General features: G+C 45.3%; 1 protein-coding gene across 3 annotated transcripts in view; it reads left to right on the top strand.

The window, feature by feature from the left end:
* The window catches only part of Tln2 (talin 2), a 422,622-nt gene that overhangs the window by 259,541 nt on the left and 142,360 nt on the right, over positions 1 to 20,721 (top strand). For all 3 annotated transcript variants that reach the window (XM_057766343.1, XM_057766341.1, XM_057766342.1), the window contains 8 exons: positions 3,335 to 3,490; positions 7,490 to 7,591; positions 8,671 to 8,747; positions 12,280 to 12,460; positions 13,641 to 13,754; positions 16,791 to 16,899; positions 18,321 to 18,529; positions 19,065 to 19,163. In XM_057766343.1, the coding sequence (XP_057622326.1) occupies positions 3,335 to 3,490; positions 7,490 to 7,591; positions 8,671 to 8,747; positions 12,280 to 12,460; positions 13,641 to 13,754; positions 16,791 to 16,899; positions 18,321 to 18,529; positions 19,065 to 19,163 (1,047 nt within the window). The remainder of the gene's footprint in view (positions 1 to 3,334; positions 3,491 to 7,489; positions 7,592 to 8,670; positions 8,748 to 12,279; positions 12,461 to 13,640; positions 13,755 to 16,790; positions 16,900 to 18,320; positions 18,530 to 19,064; positions 19,164 to 20,721) is intronic.

Here is a 20,721-nt window from a genome sequence, read left to right as displayed (position 1 = left end):
AGATCTCAAAGCCCACCCCACAGTGATACACTTCCTCCAACAAGACCACACCTACTCCAACAGGGCCACACCTCCTAATAGTGCCACTCCCTTTGGGGGCCATTTTCTTTCAAACCACCACACAAATAGTCTCTTCATTTACAAAGGGAAATCTTGATGACAGTGATCTTGTGGAGTCTGGGGTCTTTGGATGATGCATGCTTTAGGGAGCATCAGGACTGCTTTAAGTGCAAGCGCAGGTTCCCAAACATCCCCCAAACATGCATTCTACACGAATGTGAATAGACACACCTACTTTACTGAGGACAGTTGTGTTGGTGTGTGCACATACCACTGAAAAGTCTTTCTGATAGTACTGCAAGTTTAGCTATAGTCAATGAAATTTTAGTAATAAAGAAAACTGTAGCAATCACAACCATTATCAGCATCTTTTCATCTAACACACCAGACCTCTTAAAATGTTTGTTTGTTGAGCCAGGTATGATGGCTGTAATTCCAGATCTTGGGAAAGAAAGGATGATCCAGAGTTTCAGGTCATCCCTGGCTATGTAGTGTGACCTGATTCTCTCCATTATATATAAATATGATGTTGTTGCTGTAGGATCACGTATCCTGTGGTTTTTACTTTATATATGCTGAATTATTTACTTCCATAAAATCTTTTTTCCTACAAAGTTTATCTTTATCTGTGTCTGTGTGTGTGTCTGTGTGTGTGTGTGTGTGTGTGTGTTTGTGTGTGTGTATGTCTACCATGTGCATGAAGTACCTTTGACAGTCAGGTTAGGATGTCCAATTCCTTAAAACTGAAGTTATGGGTTAGCTGCCATGTGGGTGCTGGGAGCCAAATTCTGTTCTTTTGCAAGAGCAGCAAATGCTGTTAGCCAGTGGGCCATCTCTCCTGTCCCACAAAATGATTTTTAAATATTGTAATATGTTTCTTGAATGTGCCATACTTTATTTATATGAAGTTTTCTGGTATTGGAAACTGGGAATCTTTCTAGCCTTTCACTAAGACAAACTCCATTTGTATTTCTTGTGACCAAATAATTAAATACACTTAAAAATTTTATAAAACAAAAAAGTTTCTAGAGGCAGGCTGTGTCAAAGTTTTAAGCCTCTGAATGGGTAGGTATTGACATATTCTCTTTTATAAAGGGTTGTCGTTTTTTAAGATATGTGTGCTTGCGTGCTTGCAGATGTTAATATAGTACCTGTGGAGACCAGAGCCATCAGATTCCCTGGAGCTGAAGTCACAGGTGGCTCTCAGCCGCCTGGGCTGGGTTCCGAGAGGCAGACTCAGGCCCTCTCCAAGAGTCGTGCATGCTCTTCACTGCCAAGCATCTCTGTGGCCTCAGGCTGGACCATTTTTAACTTCCATTAGTTATGAATTAATTCCTTTCATACCTTCTTCAGTTCTGAGAATTAATTTTAGAACACTTTTTTGACATAAATGAAATTTTATTTCCTAAATTTTTGTTGTTAGGAATACTGTCTGTATTATTTTTTGGAAGGTATTTTGTTTGTTCGTTCGTTTGCTTTTGCTGATGTATAAAAACGCTTCACAGATAGCAAAGGGCACGTGTCTAGCATATGCTTGGCGTATGTCCTGCAAGCATTTATTCTCTAAACCTTCACTTCCTAATCTTTCTTCCCATGAGACTTACTTCTTGTGACTTTCCTCTGTCCCTCTGTCTTTGTGTCTCGCCTATCTTGTGTGCTAGAGTGCTGTGCTCTCTCTCTGTCCCTCTTCTCCCTCTTCCTCTCTCCCTCCCCTCCCTCTCTCATTCTCCCTCCCTCCCTCCACCTCATCTGTGTGTGTTGTGCTAAAGCGCTTTCTCTTTTCCATTATTCTTACTCAATGTTTTTGCTGGAACAACACTTCTTACCCAGAAGTCTCAAAAATATACCCACCTGGCCGGGCGGTGGTGGCGCACACCTTTAATCTCAGCACTCCGGAGGCAGAGGCAGGCAGGTCTCTGTGAGCTCGAGGCCAGCCTGGTCTACAAGAGCTAGTTCCAGGACAGGCTCCAAAGCTACAAAGAAAACCTGTCTGGGGGAGAGGGGGGTGGGGAATCCACCTGTGTTCTTCCTAAATCATTAACAAATCAAAAGGTTTAACATAAGTGTGAAGGAAGAATCAATTATTTTAATGGATAACGTTATGTTTTTAAAAACTGTTGTAATATGAGCGGTGGGGCTGCATCCCCGGCACCCGGCCGCCCGCATGGCTTATGCCCCAAATAATTACACGGAAACTGTATTCTTTTGAACACTGCCTGGCTCACTAGTTCCAGCCTCTTATTGGCTAGTTCTTACATATTGATCTAACCCATTTCTAATATTCTGTGTAGCACCATGAGCTGGCTTACCAGGAAAGATCTTAACCTGCGTCTGTCTGGAGTGAGAGAATCATGGCGACTCACTGACTCGGCTTCTTTCTCCCAGCATTCTGTTCTGTTTACTCCACCCACCTAAGGGTTGGCCTATCAAATGGGCCTAGGCAGTTTCTTTATTAATTAACCAATGAAAGCAACAGATTAATACAAGACCCACCTCCATCAAAAAACTATTAAATTAAACATTAATGCCATTTTTAGAATCACCTGGAGTCCCAGCACTTAGGAAGCTGAGACAGGATGCTTACCATGTGTTCCAGCCCAGCCTGGGCCCTATATCAAAGAAACAAAATTGGGATGGGGGTGCTCGTTCTCCGTTATATGCCTGTAAGAAACTGCATAGCACCGCAGCATGTACAGTGAATATACACAGTGACAAGTCTTCAAATGCTAGATAACGCCCCAAAAACAAGGCCACAAAGACTTGAGACCTGTCGCTGTGCAAAAGCAAGGTCTGGGAGAGGAAGTGGATTGCAGGGATGTATTTAAAGGGGAAGAATCTCTCCCTCTGTAGAAGAAGATCCTAATTGGGGCCATTTGAGTTCACTTTAAGGGTTTGAATTATACAGTTCCCCTCTTTGATTTTTCACCCACCCACATACCCCCAGGATGATAATACTTGGATTTCACCCCCAGTCTCTTTCTGGGTGTCTCTCCGGTTCAGTCCCTTCTTTATGACACAGCTTTGGAACAGCCCCTCTGCTGAACAGTGTTCCTATACAGGAAGCTGCACACTTTTATGAATCTCTCCAGTGTCCTGGTGTCCTCCTGCCCCATTCCTTTTTCTCAGTGAGTTATTCACCTGGCTTTTCTAAAAGCCATACATGGTTTGTAAACAAACTGCAGGTAAAACACACACACACACGCACACACACACAAAAAAAAAAAAACCAGTATATTCTAGAAAGGCTGATGATCCCTGGCTTCCCTCTTTCCAGGAGAAAATGAAAGGCAAGAACAAGCTGGTTCCCCGCCTCCTGGGCATCACCAAGGATTCCGTCATGCGGGTGGATGAGAAGACCAAGGAGGTGCTGCAGGAGTGGCCCCTCACCACAGTCAAGCGCTGGGCAGCTTCACCCAAGAGCTTCACACTGGTAGGGACAGCAAGACCCTGAGGGGACTGATATATATGGTCCTAGGTAATACTGGAGGGCAGCCTGTGGGTACAGCTGGTCTTAAAGGGCTAGCATAGAGGGAGAAGGTGGTGCAGTCTATGGGCGTAGAGGGCACTGGAGCAGAAGTAAGGGGCTGAGCAGCTCTGGGATTCTCCGTGTACCACCTCTCTCATGTCCTATCCAAGTCCTCTTGTAGTTCATTGACTGCAAGGTGATGCTCACCAGGACGCTCAACCATGTGCTCCTATCCTATAGGGAACTATAACCCTAAGTCTCACGTGTGCGTCCTCCTCAGACTTGCACTATTGTGCTGAGGATTCCAGCTGCCTAGAAAGAATACAGGCTGTGTGTAAACATTGTAGAAATCTAGGGTATTACTAAAACTCTACAATGTCATTTCCTAGCTCCGTGACCTTGTTCAAGTTACCTCTTCTCTCTGAGCCCTGATTTCCCCAGCTTAAATTGGGATAGTAGTGACTTCTTCACAGTGTCCAGCACTGGGTGAAATTCATAGAAAGTAGTTGACTGTTCCAGACTTTCTGACCTCTACTCTGCCTCTCAACTTCAAAAATTGCTCTTAGCAGAATATAAGTATGTAGCCATCTGGGGACACATTTACACGTGAATCTTGAAAATGCAAGTAGTTTGCCAAGCAAGTTGAGCAAGAAGAAAAGTAAAACAGTACTGGAGGTTGTTAGCTGCAGACTAAAGTCTTTGGAATCTACATTTCTGTGTAGACATTGGAAAATAAGACATTTTAAAAAGTATAAAGGAGTTTGGAAGGAATGATTGGTTACTGTTCTTGTTTCTTTTCTGTTGCTCTGATAAAATAACCTTGACCAAAAGCAACTTCAGTCCATTGTTGCGGGCAAGTCCAGACAGGAACTTAAAGCAAGACCTCCAGAGGCAAGAGCAGAGAGAGAATAAACACAATAAACACGTGGAACCTTAATTACTTGCTCTTGATAGTTGCTTCCTCTCTCATCCTGTTGGGGAACTTCTCTGTTTAGGGAATGGTACTGCCCACAATGGGCTGGGTCTTCCTGTATCAATTAACAATCAAGACAGTTTCCCCACTGACCAATTCAATCTTGATGACTTCCCAGTTGAAACTGTGCCAAGTTGGCAATTAAAACATATTTGGCGATAGAGAGACTTGCAGAGGACCCAGGTTCAATTCCCAGCACCCACGTGGTTGTTCACAAGCGTGGGTAACTACAGTTCTGGAAGATCTGATGCCTTCTTCTGAACGTCATGGGCACAAAGCATTCACATGGTGCACATGCGTACATGCAGGCTAACCTCACATAGTAACATGAATAAATCTTGAAAAATGTTTGAAACAAATAAAAAGCAAAGTAGCAGAGTCACATAATCTGATCATAGATTGATAGGCCCAGATGAGTCTCACCTTCTGTAGTCAGCTGTGGCTGGATGGACGGCACAGACCCCCAAACATGGACGCTTGTTCTCAGAGAGCTGTGTCCTCTTCTTTCATCGTGGGAAGTCATGGAGTATTTCTAGTTTTAAGATTGATATACATATAAGCATGATATTTAGGCATACTAGAAGAAATCGCTTTAGGAATTTTGGAGTGGCACTTCAGGGAAAGGCATTTGAATTGCTAACATCTGTGATCGTTAGCTTGGTTAAGTGTGGTGCCTCTGCTCCTGTTAACTGCTAGAAAAACCCAAGCTGCTTCATGAGTAGCAACCACTCCAGGGTGGCTTTCAAGTCTTTAATTAAAACTGTGATTTTTTTCTATTGTTGTATCAATAAAGATGATTTATATTTAAAAAAAAGAAAAGCAGGAATAGATAATTTGGAGACAAGTATATTTGTTATATCTCTTTCAATACCATCGGTCTTTCCAAAGAATTCTAAGTACTTAAAAATATTGTTTTATTTAAAAAATAGAATATATTTATAATAAGCTATTTAATGGCCTCACCCCAAAGAGAGAATGTATATTGATATTTTCACCACGGTGTAAAGTTAGGTAAAGACTTCTCATAAGGAGTTCCTTCCGCCTACTCTCAGCTTTTATTAATGTCCCAGTTTTTGGTGCTTTCCTGCTGACTCTCTGTGATTGATTTCTGCTTTGGTTCTCTTGTGGTCAGTTGTTTGGAGATCTCCCTGTTGTCTTTCTACTATTGATTTTCTGTTGGATTCCATTATGGTCAGAGAACATGCTGAAAAGGAATACAGGGTTTTGTTTTGTTTTCCCTTTCAAGATACTATTTTATGTGTGTAGATGCTTGCCTGCTGTGGACTGTTAGCTATGTAAAGGTGTGTTACATTTGTTTAATCTGCATTTGTGAGGCCATATAAAGATGCGTTGCTGTTTTACCTTACCTGTCTAAGACATTTGATTGGTCTACTAACAAGGCCAATAGGTAGGCAGTAGAGGTATAGGCAGGCCTGACAGGCAGCGAGAATAAGTAGGAGGATGAATCTAGGCTCAAGGATAGAAGAGAGAACAAGGGAGAAAGAGGGGGAGACCAGGGCTAGCCAGCCAGGCAGAGTAGGACATATAGAACGAAAGAAAGGTAAAACCCAAAGGCAAAACATAGATGAAGAGAAAGAGATTAAATTAAGTTATAAGAGTTAGTGGGACAGACATAAGATAAAGCTGATCATTCATAATTAATAATAAGTCTTCATGTCATGATTGGGAGCTGGTAGTGGCCCAAAAGAAAGCCTGCTACACTTGCCTGTGTATGATTGTGTACCTCATATGTGCCTGTTGTTCACCATGGCCAGAAGAGGGCACTAGATACCCTGAAATCACAGATGCCTGTGGGTGCTGCGAACCCAACCCAGGTTCTCCGCAAGAGTAACGAGTGCTCCTGACCATGGAGGCAGCTCTCCAGCCCTTACCTGTGTTTATTGGTTTGTTTGGGGACAGGTACTCACTATGTGGTTTTGGGTGAACAGGAACTCATTAGTGGACCAGATTCACAGCCTCTGCCTCTCAAGTGCTAGAAGTTGGTGTGAACCACTCACCCAGCTCACCTTATCTTTCTGATACAGTCTGGATGTGCTGGCTTTCTCTGAGGACAGAAGGCACTTCTCCATAGTACTTACTATTGTTTGATGACCTTGATGGGAAGAAGCAGAAGCCAAACGAGGCCTGTGACACTAAGGGGACAGTGGGGCCACACAGAAATTCACTGTGTTTACTGTTGAAATAAAGTGAACCTTCTCACCTGCCTGGCATGTCTTGGGCCTCAGCTCTTCAGCTGCTAGTGAACTCCGCCCACGTTGGGCTGCATCTCCTGTCTTGCACTCTTGTGGCCTCCACTCTCCTGGTCCCCTGGAAAGAGTAGGCTTTTCAAGAACGGCTGCTACACGCTGAGGTATACAGGCCTCTCAGTTCTCTGCTTGAGGATGAGTGGGTTGCAAAAGAAAGCCCGAGAACTCACCACCTTAGATCCCCTTTAGTCCTAAGGCTCCAGTCCTGTCTGTCTTCCTTTACAGTTTCTGGAGCCCCTTCCCCCTTTTCATGTTGACATTTATTTAGGTGGAGGGCACACGGAGGTAAGAAGACAACTTGCCAAAGTCAATTCTGTTCTTCCACCATATGGGTTCTAGCGACTGAATTCAGGTCCCGAGGCTTGGCAAGTCCCCAACTTGTTTGTTTGTTTGTTTGTTTAGAGTCAGTTTTGAGACGAGGTTCTCTGCAGCTTTGGAGGCTTCCTGGAACTAGCTCTTGTAGACCAGGCTGGCATTGAACTCACAGAGATCCACCTGCCACTGCCTCCCAAGTGCTGGGATTAAAGGCTTGCACCACCACTGCCCAGTTTGTATTTGTTTGTTTTAATACTCACTGATGAATAAGCTTTTAGAGTTGACTTTTCCTTTGAGCGGAGAGCAGTGAAAAGTGAGCCGTGTCCCAGAACTTTACGGCTGCTCTCCGAGGCCTCAAGAGGGCTGGTCTATCCGATACAGCTGTTTCTCCTACTCTTGCTCTTCTAGGATTTTGGGGAGTACCAGGAAAGCTACTACTCAGTACAAACCACCGAGGGAGAGCAGATTTCCCAGCTGATTGCAGGATACATCGACATCATCCTCAAAAAGGTATGCTGTGTTGACAGAGCCCAAGAAGATCAAGGCTCGATGATGGAGCCATGTTAAAGGAAATTTTTATTTGAAATGTTTGGTTGACAGATTGGGTCTTCGACATTCAGACTGCTGTGTGTGAGATCTCTGACTTTGAATCCCCTGAGCATGTCTAGTTTTGCTGTAGTGTGTATTTGTATCTGCTACTGCTGGATAAGGAACAGCGGTCTGTGCTCTAGTTTGATTTCTCTTGCTGAGACGAGACAGTCTGACCAAAAGCAACATAAGGGAGGAAAAGGGTTTATCTGGCTTCCACTTCCATGTCACAGTCTGTCCTGGACAGTACGGGTAGGAACCCTAGTAGGAGCTTGAAATTGGGCCCTCTTGCTGTCCTGTATAAGCAGCATACCCTCCAACCAGGTGCTCACAGCCGAGGAAGGAGAGCAGAAACCATGGAGAGATGCTGCTGAAGGCTCATGCTCTGCCAGCTTCCTCGTGCAGTCCAGGAAATGGGACCACCCAAAGCCGGTCGGGCCCTCCTAAGTCAGTTAACAATCACAGCACTCTCCTACAGACATACCCACGGGTCAGACTGTTCCAGGGCAGTCCTCAAGCTGAATCAAGCTGATAGTGAAAGCTGCTTGGGATGGTCTCTCCTGGTTCCTCACTGTTTCTCTCTAGAAAGCTTTTGGCTTTCCTGACTTTGTAGAAACTGAAGTGTTCATTGTAGTTTTCCTGAGTTTTTGTTCTTGCCCAACATAATGACACCATGCGCCATTGTAGTATATAGAATCAGACGTTTTAAGGCTTCCAATACAACCCATCCAAACAGCCATATTCTGATAGAGTGTTTTTAAGTGTGCCTGACTTCTTTCTGTGTAAGCAGTGATAAACAAGGCTTGATATATTTATATGTCAGGTCACGGTTTCTGCTTTATTTTCATTGGCATTGTGCTTTTGTTCTTCGCTTGTTAACTCTCCGGTGCACAGGATTTGCAGTAAACTTGAGTATTCTGCTTGTGTCCCCTGACAAGCTCTTTCCAGTGTCCTGTGCTAGGATTTGCTGATGTTCCTTGTTGTGTTTGTTTTGCCTCCAGAAACAAAGCAAAGATAGATTTGGGCTGGAAGGGGATGAGGAATCAACCATGTTAGAAGAGTCAGTTTCCCCAAAAAAGTAAGTATCCAGGGTACCAGGGATCTGCCTCCTCCTGCGGCGAGGTGGTGATGGGATAGACAAGGCTTGCTTTTCAGTTATGGCCCCTAGGTGAGCAGTGTGTGCCATATAGCTGTCCCGTGTGGGCGCTGAGCAGTGCATGCCTCCATCTTCAGCAGCAGCCGGTTTTCCTGGGTTATTGCCTGCATTTGCGATATAAAGTTCATGGATTGGGTTCTTCCCTCAAGACCTGTAACTTGCCTTCTGTTTGATTCTGTTCCGGGATCTCAGAGGCTTGCCAGTCCATGTGAGGCACTAATGACAGGGCCACACTACTCTCACTGGCTGGGAGGCAGCAAAGAGACAGGGCTAACCATTTGCTCTTGGAGCTGGAGAGATGGCTCAGCTCTTAAGAGCACCAGCTACTTTTCCAGAGGACCCAGGTTTGGTTCCCAGCAACCACATGGCAACTTTACAACTGCCTGTAACCCAGTCCCAGGAGAATCTGTCACGGGGCTTCTATGGGCACTGCGTGCAAGGGATACACTAGCATGTATGCAGGCAACACACTCATACATGTAAAATAATACAATTTTTTAAAGAAAAATAATTTTTTTTTCTCATAGGAACTATGCCCAGAGAAGATCTGGGGTCTGTTCTTTGATTTTTCTACCTTCAGGAGTCCGTGTATAAGTCAGGAATAACAATAGTATCACTTCGTTATATTTGGTTTTGATGACAGAATCACAAATAATGCACACAAAACATACACATATTGTTTGTTTGCTATTATAAAGATCATTGCGATTTCAAATTCAAAACTTGGTGAAGCATTTTTCTAATTATTCTTTATCAATAAAAGCTCATGGGGTTAGAACCTGAATGATCAGAGAAGCAGCAGCGGCAGAAAAGCAGCCAAGCACCTCCTCTCTCTTGTTCCTCCATCCAAATAGGCCGAGACCCTCTCTAAGCACCACCATACTGCTTCCTGTGTCTGTCTATCTGTCCTCCGTCCTCCAAAACCTCTGTGGTTAATTTTGGTCAGCTAGTAGCTAGCTCTGCCCTCTGATTCAAAACATTTTATTAGGATTCTCAGGAGTGTCAAAATACAGTCAAAATATCACACAACTTGGGGCTATGCAAACACTTCAGCTGTTAAGAGTGCTTGCTCTTCTCACAGAGGACCAGAGTTTGGTTCCCAGCACCCACAGTGGGCTGCTCACAACCACACAGAATTCCATCTCTAGGGGATCTGACTCCCCCTTTTGGCCTCTACAGAAACCTGCACATACCCCCCTCCCCAGACATACACACACGCACACATAAAATTTTTAAAATTGTATGATTAAGAACTCTTAGCTCGCCGGGCAGTGGTGGCGCACGCCTTTAATCCCAGCACTCGGGAGGCAGAGGCAGGCGGATCTCTGTGAGTTCGAGACCAGCCTGGTCTACAAGAGCTAGTTCCAGGACAGGCTCCAAAACCACAGAGAAACCTTGTCTCGAAAAACAAAAAAAAAAAAAAAAGAACTCTTAGCTCAATGTATTAATGACAGAATGGATTTAATAAAAATAAAAAAATATCTAGTACGTGATACTAGCTGAGGAAGGCACACAGATACCCTTATGTTAAACAGAACTTTGTGATAACTGCTCTTATCTTCATTTTTATTCTGTGTGTCAGCATGCTGTCTCATTTGATCCCAACATGGTTCCCTATGTAAGAGTAAGGCCCATGTTGCCACCCAAAATTTGTTTCCTCTAAGAACACAGAGGGGAGCTAGACTGGCCATGGCATATTTCAAGGCTGCCGTGTGTTATGCTAGCCTTGTTTCCTTCGTCCTGGAATGACTAATGTCCAGCAGGTGTAGTAAGTCCGTGCTCCCCACCAGAGTGAGGTGTTCGTTTGACAGCATCTGTAGCACTTATGTACCCCACAGGAAGAGTCAGTGTGGGTGTGCAGAGCGCCAGGGCCCCGCCTGTCTGGGACTTCCTCTACTGCTAGCGCATCGTGGCTTTAAGTCCGCATGAGCAGGAAGAATGGTCCAGGAGCTCTGATCCTGAGACCTTCCATGTCTTCACGTATGGCTGTAGCTGAGGTACAAGAAAGGGACCTCCAGGCCTCACTCCCTGGTGTCGTCTATTCTGAGTTCGTATAAACTAATGTTCTATAATTATTTTCTACAATTTTGAACAGATGTGTTATTTACTTCAATCAGATTCACCCCCCATTACCTTCTTCCTCCACCCTTGTGCTCCCTCTGACCCCTTCTTTCCTCAATGGATCCCACCTCCTCTTGATTCTTTGTTTATTGTCCTAGTAAGTTTGATTAGGATTGCTTACATAAGCATGGATGTAGGAAGCATGGAGAACTTACTAGTGTCTACACCACCAAAGAAAAATGACTTCCCTGCCCCGAACAAAAATCAACTCCCATGGGCTCCTCAGCTAATGCTGGGGCCTCATCAGACCCACTCCATGCTAGAAGGCCATGGAGCTTGTTATTGTGCAGCTGTTGTTCAGGTAGCTGTGCCTGCTGTGACTCGAGAGCCTATCAACCACATCACATCCAGTAGAGCGTTTGCTGCACTCCTCCCATCCGCTGGCTCCTTTGCATTCTTTCTGCCTCCTCCTTTGACCCCGCCCCCTCCCCCCAACAAGGGCCAAGGTTATACAGAAGTTCTGTTTAGCGTTGAACACTTAATGGTGATTGTTCTCCACACTTTGACCTCTTAGGACTCTTCATTAACCACCACCACCTCTGCTCACACTTTTGACTCTCTCCGCTTTTCTATAACTTGGTTAACAGCGATGGTCTGAGATCGTCCCCACCTCTTGACATAAAATCTCTCTTCCCTTGTCACCTCTACAGGCACACCTGAGTTCCCCAGACCCCTGTACCCCTTGTGGCTTCCCCACTGGGTTCCTGAGAAACTGCCCTCCACCTAGCTCCTTACTTACACATGTGCAAAGTCCTTTGCACTTATAGCTCATTTACCACTCATTCTAAACACTTTAAGATGGGGTGTGTGTGTGCACGTGTGTAAAAATCCTAATCTCTGGTTGGAGTCATTTAGAAAAGATGCAAGAATCTCTCAAGCCTTCAACGATGATAAATACCCTCTGTGGTCACTGGACTTGAACTCGTGAAAGGTTTTCCTTAAGTTTATTTGCACAAGATACGGGTGAATACCATCTATTGCTCCCTAGACTGAAAACCTGTTGAAAAATGTTCTTTCAGTATGACTGACCACGTGATAGAACAGAATATTCCAACCTTCCCTCAGAACGTCATTGTGGTAGGACTGTCATTTGTCTTGAGAACAAACGAATTGTATGATACTAAAACACTACCCACTGGAGACACTGGCCCTGGTCCTGAAGGGATTCATCTCGGGTGCTTCCACTGAGCATCGTGGTGCCGTTCTTCTCCTGCCCACTGTGTGCTTTTGAAGTGGCCTCCTCAACCTAGGGCAGTGCACATCCTTCATGTCTTCCCGCTGTAGTACTGCACATGGGTGCCTACTTCGCACTGACCAGCCACCTCCTCCACAGGTCTACCATCTTGCAGCAGCAGTTCAACCGGACTGGGAAAGCGGAGCACGGCTCAGTGGCATTGCCAGCTGTCATGCGCTCTGGCTCCAGCGGGCCTGAGACTTTCAATGTTGGTAGCATGCCCTCGCCACAGCAGCAGGTCATGGTTGGACAGATGCACCGAGGACACATGCCTCCGCTGGTGAGAGTGCCTGATTATTCATCTGTTAATTGCTGGGCTGTCAGAGATGGCAACAGGTTCTATGTAGGACCCCTGTGCCTCACATCTGAGCCACAAGTCATCAACTGTGCATGCCTGTAATTGCATGGCTAATTGTTTCTTTCTAGAATCAGTGGCTAGAGAGTGAGGCAGCTTGTCTTTAGATATGTTTCTCATTGCAATTACAAAACACCTGACCAAAGCAACTTATGAAAGAAGTATATATTTTGTCTAACGTTTTGAGTATAGTTCGTTGTGTGGAAGAAGGGATTGGCAAGCATACGAGGCTGCTGACCACACAGGGAATCACATTAGGAAGCGGGGGAGGGGCATGCTGGTGCTCATAGTCCAGGAGCCTAGCCTGTGGACTAATGCCACCCACATTTAGACTGCAGCTTCCCACCTAAGTTAACACAAGCTAGAAATTGATCTACGCTCAAAGACCTGCCCAGGGTCTTGTTTCCAAGGTGATTCTTAATCTATTCAAGCTGGCAATAAAGGTTAACCATCCTGAACCTCTTGGTGCTGTAGAAACAAAGCCCCTGCCCCTGTAGCAGCTTCAAGCTGATTGACCCTGAGACCCTTGTAAAGTGTGGGAAATGGGCAGGTCATCCATGATCTCCTTTTGCAACCTAATCTTGCTGAATCTTCTGATTCATCTGATTCACTACCGCCCAGACCTGGGAACCCCTTGGGAATCCCTTGCTATTGGGCTGGTTCTGAGAACTCGTGAGTGTCAAAGCTTAGAAATCATTCAGCTGTAAAAGTGTGTTGGCTCTAAGTTTGGGCAGAGTCCTAAGGATGTTCAAGAATCCATCTTATGAAACTGTCATCTGTGTTCTGTACATGAGAGCTTTTATCCACAGTACTCAGATCAACTGTACCCCCTGAACTCCCCTGTGAAGATGCTCGTCAGCCTTCTTGTCTGCTAATTAAGCCCTCCACACCCTTCTGATTATAAGCCCTTCACTGCAATCACCTTCGCTTTGTGTTCTATTAATATAATGCGCTATTTCTAGCCCTCAGGTTGAAATGGGAGCTAGTTCAGGTGCATAATGAGATGTGCTCTCGACTGAGGAGGTTTAGTTTTGTTCTGGTTTGCAAGGGGACCCTGTCAGTCCCCAGATTCTGCTCACCACCTTGTGCTCATCCACCTTTGCAGACTTCGGCACAGCAAGCCCTTATGGGGACCATCAACACAAGCATGCACGCTGTCCAGCAGGCTCAGGATGACCTCAGCGAGCTCGACTCACTGCCACCTCTCGGACAAGATATGGTAAATATCCATCAGTGCTTCTCATCCTGTGTCTCTGTCTTGACTCGGAGTAAGGCAACGTGCTCTGTCTGGGTTCCACTGGATGACGCTGTCTTCAGCTAGCTGGTAATGAAATCTGTGTGTCTTGGTATACATTGGGTCTTTGATTCTTACTATTGTGCTAAGTATAGACCCGGGAGTCCATTGATCCCACCTCCTCTGTTCACTGGCTGTGTGAATCTGGGCATCTCACCCACGCAAGCTTTTCCCCTGTCATCTGTGATCAGGGATAATAGGAGGAGGTGATGATCCAATTCTTAGCATTCTCTTAGCATCTAATAAGCGCTCAACTCAGGTAGCTGGCTTTGTCATTTTAAATACTGCCAGCAGCTCTCAGATCTCAGTACACAATGGTGTCTCACGGATGGCTTGTTAGAACCTACCTCAGGGCCCTGGCAATCATCTTCGCTTATGTTCTCTGCTCTTTGCATGTGATTTTGATCTAGTGGGTATGGGGTGGGGCCTACCAATGTGTGTTCCCAACACATTCCTGGGGATACTGGCTAAGTACAGTGTTTTGTCGAGCCCTGGCTTGGCTGTCACACTGCTGACCTTGCAGCAGGGTGAGCTGATGAGCACTGAGGCCTTCTGGTGGCTGCTGCACAAAAATCAGCTAAGGCCTCACACTTCAAGGTGCAGTCTGAAGGACAGCAGCGTTGCCATCACCCAGGTTCTTAGGAGAGAAGCAGAAATCACGGGCCCCTCAGCACCCTCTGTCACTGTGCCTGTTAGCCTGCTGTCCCTGGGGTTTGTTGGCATGCTAAACTTTTAAAAGCACTGGCCAGCAAGCTTGCTCCCTGCCACCTTCTTCTTCTCCCTCCTCTCCTTTCTCTGCACCCCATCACAAAGAAATCTTAGGTTATACAAGTCGGTGTCACAGTGCACAGGCCTGGGCAACAGCGGGTTTGGTTGGTTGGTTTGCCTTCCTCTTCTGATGGGCAGTCCCAGGGAGAAACCACTGCCATGGGATAAACTGATAGCCTTGCCGGAGCCAGCACTGAGATGCTTTCTGCAACCTCATCCTGTCTGGTGGGACCACTGTTGCAAAGTTGTCCCTGAATGCTGTTTTCCATCTCTACACTGGTGTAGGTTGCTACTGCCCCTTATACCATTTCTCTCAAGTCCTTGAATTCCTTTTACATTTTACTCAGGGAACTAGAGTGGAAATAAATAATGGCCTTTCCTATCCAGAACAGTTGGGAGATAAAGCCTTAAAATATGTGGAGGTGACTGTCCCAATTCACCAGTATTTGAAGAATTAGAATACGCTAAGATAATACGTGATTCCCCTGAACCTAGATCAGTGCCTTACTTGCAGGGTCATCATTATCGATATAAATCATCATTTGATAAGTGAGCCCTGAAATGCTAGAAAATAGACGTTTATGAACATGTATAATCTAAACTTTTGATATGAGTGAAGTTACAAAACAATACCAATAAATCTCACAATGTTTTAGGTAAATTTACATTTTTGTATTAGGCTCCATTCGTAGCTATCATCAGCTGCTTGTAACCCACAGTCTTCAGGTTGGACACACCTGCTTGCTTGAAACACAATATAAGAGCTAGGAATGCCTTTTGAGCTTCTGTAGTAGGAAAAAGGCAAAGCCCTGGACTTGGGTGTGATTTGTCATTGTCCTGCCACCTGATAGAGCAGAAGCTTCCCAAGCAAACTGGAGAAAATGCCACCTGCACATGGCCCTGATACTTGATTTTCTTCATGATAGTTCATGTCATGCCAATAGAAAAAACTTCCATGTTGGTCAAGAACCCTTGTGAGCTGACATGCACAAGTTCTAACTCTGTTGCCTCCAAAAGCAAAATGAAGATTACCATCAAGTGTTTGTGTTAATGCACATACAGAATTAGCATGAGGCATTAGCATATCCCAATTCCATATAATAATGGGTTTCATTGCAAAATTTTCATACATATATATGTGTGTGTGTGTATATATATATATAATATTCTTTAATCATATTTACCCCATTGCCCTCTCTTATTCTTCTCCCACTCCTATTGAGCCTATTCATTCCTCCTTCATCTTGTTTATTGTTGTTATTGTTATTTTAATATGAAGCAGTGAGTTTAATTAGGGTTACTCCTGGGAACATGTACTATGTATTGATAGCAACACCACTAAAGAGAATGTCTCTACTTCTCACAGCAACCATTAAAATGTCTGACAATCCTCAGTGTGAGGCAACACCTTAAGAGTCTCTCCAGCCTCCCTGGGGGACCCAGTCTTGTACCCAAGAGGGTCATGGCCGTGTCACGCCCAGAGCCCTGCGTGTACAGCACTCTACTTGTCTTACCTCTCTGTTGCTGTGACATCATGACAAAGACCCTTAGGAAAGAAAGCATTTAAATAGGTTTATGGTTTCAGAGGGTCCGAGTCCGTGATGTTGGAATGAAGGCACAGTGCAAACAACAGCTAAAATCTCCCTCTTGATCTTCAAGTAGGAGGCAGAGAGGGGCTTGTTTTAGTTTTCTGAAACCTCCACCCCTGCCCCCAGTGAAACACCTCCTCCAACAAGGCCACACCTCCTAATCCTTTTCAAACAGTTCTACCAACTGGGAACCTATGGGGGCCATGCTCATTCAAACCACCACAGTGCTCTTCTCTCCAGCTTTTACATTTTCTTCTTCCCTTCTGTGATGTTCCCTGGGTCTTGGAGGAAGTGCTATACGTGATCTTTGACTCTTTTACAGGTGTTTTCACCCAGATATAGCCATCTCAAATTACTTTTCCTAAAAGTTGTAAACGTTTTTTTTTTTTACATTGCAGGATAAGTTAGAATTTATAGACCTTTAACATCTCTGAACACACGGGAAACCTGTTCAGGATATGGTTTAAGGTGACGTGGGCTTGTTCACTGCTGGCACAGGCAGGAGAGTGCAGCCAAATTCTGATCTCATTCTATGGCTCAACTTCTCTGGTCTCCTGGGCAAATCAGTGCTGCGATTATGTCATTCCATTGTCTGGTTTTACAGGCATCTAGGGTATGGGTTCAGAACAAAGTGGATGAATCCAAACATGAAATCCACTCTCAAGTCGATGCTATCACAGCTGGGACAGCTTCAGTTGTCAACCTCACGGCTGGTAAGTCCCTGGGTGATTTGCACTGGTGTGTGTGTGTGTGCGCACGCGCGCGCGCACGCATATTTGTGTGCATATTCATTCTTTCTCTGCAGCAACAAATTGCTATACTGTAAGAAGACAGTCTATTTTTAGACATCTGGCCTGGTTAAGCATTTCTCCAAATGACCCAAGAGAAACCTTGTAAGAAGCATTGCATTCCTTCTTGTTGATATCGTGCATCATTAAAAAGCGCTCACTTGGTGTCCATTGTCCATCAGTGTGTAGACATATTTCAAAGTCTTTGAGGCCGGTTTATCCTGTGAAGAGTTTAGAATCTTGAAAGGGTCTGGACATGCCAAGCATCTATCCTTTGCCTGTCTTATCCAGCCTGACTCCCACCCTCACACAGTCTGGTGAGAGCCAGGAAATACCTAGACTTCTCTCTGCGGTGTATCAATGTTTCAGGAATAGAGCGACCCCTGAGCTGGGATCATGGGATGCTGATTCATACACTGGAATTTGAGGAGAGAGAAAGAGAGAGAATACATGTGTGCTTCCACATGTGTGTGTGTGTATGTGTGCATGCATTTGTGGAAGTCATGGCACAACTTGAGCTGTCCCTCCTCAAGCACAGTCCTTTTTGTTGAGATGGGTTTCTCATTGGCCTGAACCTCTGGAAGTAGGTCCAGACCAACCCTCCATCAGGCCCAGGGTTCTACCTGCCTCCATTTCCCCAGCATTAGGATGACAAGTTTATAGCATCATGGCTAGCTTTTTTTTTAAATGTAGATCTACAAGGAAAATGCTTTGCTCACTGAGATATCTCTCTAGTCTGCTTTGGAACTTTATTTTTTAATTTTTAGTTACATTTGCTTATCAGCATGGGTGGGGTTACACACGTGTGCCACAGTGCGCATGTGGAGAGCAGTGGACAGCCTTCAGGCATTAGATCTCTCCTTCCACTGTTCAGGTTGTAAAGAACCAATAGGGGTCATCAGCCTTAGCAAGCATCTTACCTGCTGAACTGTCTCACTAGCCCCTACTTTGAAATTATAATTGTGTATATATTTCATAACAGAGTACACTGAATTTTTATCGTTTCCACATCCCTACCCAGCCACTCCAACTCTTCTTACTGCCCCTCTCAAATTCAAGACCCTTTGCTTTAAAAGGTTATAGGAACCTTTTTCACTGTCTCAGTATGTGAGACCTCCAGGGGAGAAGACCTTATTCTTATCGAAGCCACTCGGAGTCAGGGTGATTTCCAATTCACTGAGCACCTCAGAGTTTTGTATTGGATACCTGCAGGATGGTGGGACGTGGGCTCTTGCCAGTGGGAGTATTGAGGAAGTCTCAACAGATCCACTTACCTCCTACCAAGCGAGGTTCTCCTTATCCATCACCACCCCCCTTTGGTCTTGGTCCTTCCTTTTCTGTCTCAGGTGACCCCGCTGACACTGACTACACGGCCGTGGGCTGTGCAATCACGACAATCTCGTCCAACCTGACCGAAATGTCCAAGGGCGTAAAGCTGCTGGCGGCCCTCATGGACGATGACGTGGGCAGTGGAGAAGACCTTCTCAGAGCGGCCAGGACCCTCGCCGGGGCCGTGTCTGATTTGCTGAAGGCCGTGCAGCCTACTTCTGGAGAGGTGAGCCCTAAGGACCCATAGTCACATTCAGATGACATACCTGCATCCCTTCAGGTCTGTGGAGCTCTGGCTTCCTGACAGGCTTCTGCCGTCCTCTTTCAGGGTGGTACTGAGAGTTAGTGAACCGAGTCAGATCCTATGGTTCAACCTCTGGGGAGGGTTGTGCTCCTAGTAGGAAGCCTTCCCAACAAGGGTCTTTGATTAGACACAGCTAGTTACTCAAGTCCCGTGACTAGTACATAAAAGGCATACATACAGGTTTGCAACTGGATTTCTGCACATACCAGCTCTGATCTTATTGTGCAAGACCGGGTCCCTGGAAATTTCAAGTACATCTGCCTATTATTGGTCGATGAGCATTTTCTTGCATCAGTCTCACCAGAATTCTTTTTCTCTCCTATCTTGCATACAACCCAAGATCTTCATTTGCGAGTGGGAAGAACTGATCTGTGTGATTCCTCGCTATACTGATGTGTGGTGAGACTTGGGAAGAAATTCATTTTCTTTCCAACCAAATCATGTTATCTGTTCGTAGCCTCGACAGACTGTTCTGACTGCTGCTGGGAGCATCGGCCAAGCCAGTGGTGATCTCCTGAGACAGATCGGAGAGAATGAGACAGATGAGCGATTCCAAGTAAGATGTCTGCGGCTTCCCAGTCTTGGAAAGGAGTCTGAGTGATGAGTCTGACCTCGCAGGGAGGATGTATTGGGATGCAAGCCCCGACTTCCTGGGGCTGTTGAGAGTAAGATCAAAGGAGGTGATTTGAGTAGTGAGGTCTTTTAGTTGTTTATCAGTTCCTTGGACATTTTATGAACAAACAGTGAATAAGGTAATCATGAATCCCTTTCTCTTGGCTACCCAACCTCTATACCTGCCATTCTTAGCAAGTCTTGTTTTATTTCGTGGGGAGTAGTTTCTAATGGCCTCATTCTTTGTGACATCAATGTTGTTTTTATTTTGCATGGGGATGTTGGTGTACTTGCACGTATGTGCGCATAAAGTGTGGAGGCCGCCGGGCGGTGGTGGCACACGCCTTTAATCCCAGCACTTGGGAGGCAGAGGCAGGTGGATCTCTGTGAGTTCGAGACCAGCCTAGTCTACAAGAGCTAGTTCCAGGACAGGCTCCAAAACCACAGAGAAACCCTGTCTCGAAAAAAGCAAAATAAATAAATAAATAAAGTGTGGAGGCCGAAGTTCAGCCTCTGATAGCATCTCTCAGGATGCTGTTCACCTTCTTTATGGTTTTGAGATAAAGTTTCTCACTGGGACCTGGGAACTGTTGATTCAGCCAAGCCGGCAAGCAGTCAAGTCCTGGAGATCAGCCTCTCTCAGCCTCCGTGGCACTACATGCCCCACCACGCCCCCTGAGCTATAGCTCCAGCTCCAGTCTTTGCTTTTCAAAAGCATGTTTCTAAATTACCATATTTTAAAAAGTAGAATCTGGGTATTTGACTCAGCCTAACCTAACAAGCACTCGATGGCTGAGCTAAGAACTGGCTATGCAGGGACGCGGTGTCGTGTGCAGCACCCCACTGAGAAATCATTTTGTGGCTCAGACTCTTCAGTGCTAAAGTCTTGCACTGCTTGTCCTCTGCTGAGCAGCTGTTGCTACTGTCTGCAGCTGGCTTGATTCACTGCCAGTTTCACAACATTGAAGCTTAGACAAGATCTCAGCCTGTCTGCCTCCCCGTGACCCACAGTCAACATGTTGAGGACTAAGCCTGAGGTTGTAGGCCAGGGTGAGCTCTGTGCCATATACTTGGGCCCAGGGCCTCTTATTCCTCTTTAAATGTCTCTGATTTTGCAAGTAATACATAAGTCCATCCCAATTAGAATATTTAATTTCTAAGCTATGCTTTCTAAGGAATACACTTAATCTAAATCTAGCAAATTCATTGTCTGATAATTCGATTGAATTTCACTGGCCTTTACATTTTACTTTTTATTTAGCTTATTTTTATTTATGTGAATGTGTGCCTCTGTGTGCATGTGCATGAGGGTACCCTCGAGGACAGAAGAAGGTGTCGGAGCCCCTGGAGGCAAAGATGCAGTCAGTTTTGAGCCACCAAGAATATGTGACTGAACTCGTGTCCTCTGCAACAACAGCAAGCACTCTTAACCACTTAGCTGTTCTTCACTCCCTTTATTTCACTTTTGGCCACGTGGTCTCAGGTAGTCTGAGCTGGCTTCA

Source organism: Chionomys nivalis, chromosome 4 (genome assembly GCF_950005125.1).
Source record: "Chionomys nivalis chromosome 4, mChiNiv1.1, whole genome shotgun sequence".
In the NCBI taxonomy this organism is placed as follows: Eukaryota; Metazoa; Chordata; class Mammalia; order Rodentia; family Cricetidae; genus Chionomys; species Chionomys nivalis.
The sequence above is the reverse complement of the archived record's forward strand: the minus strand, read 5'-3'. Positions and strand labels throughout refer to the sequence as shown.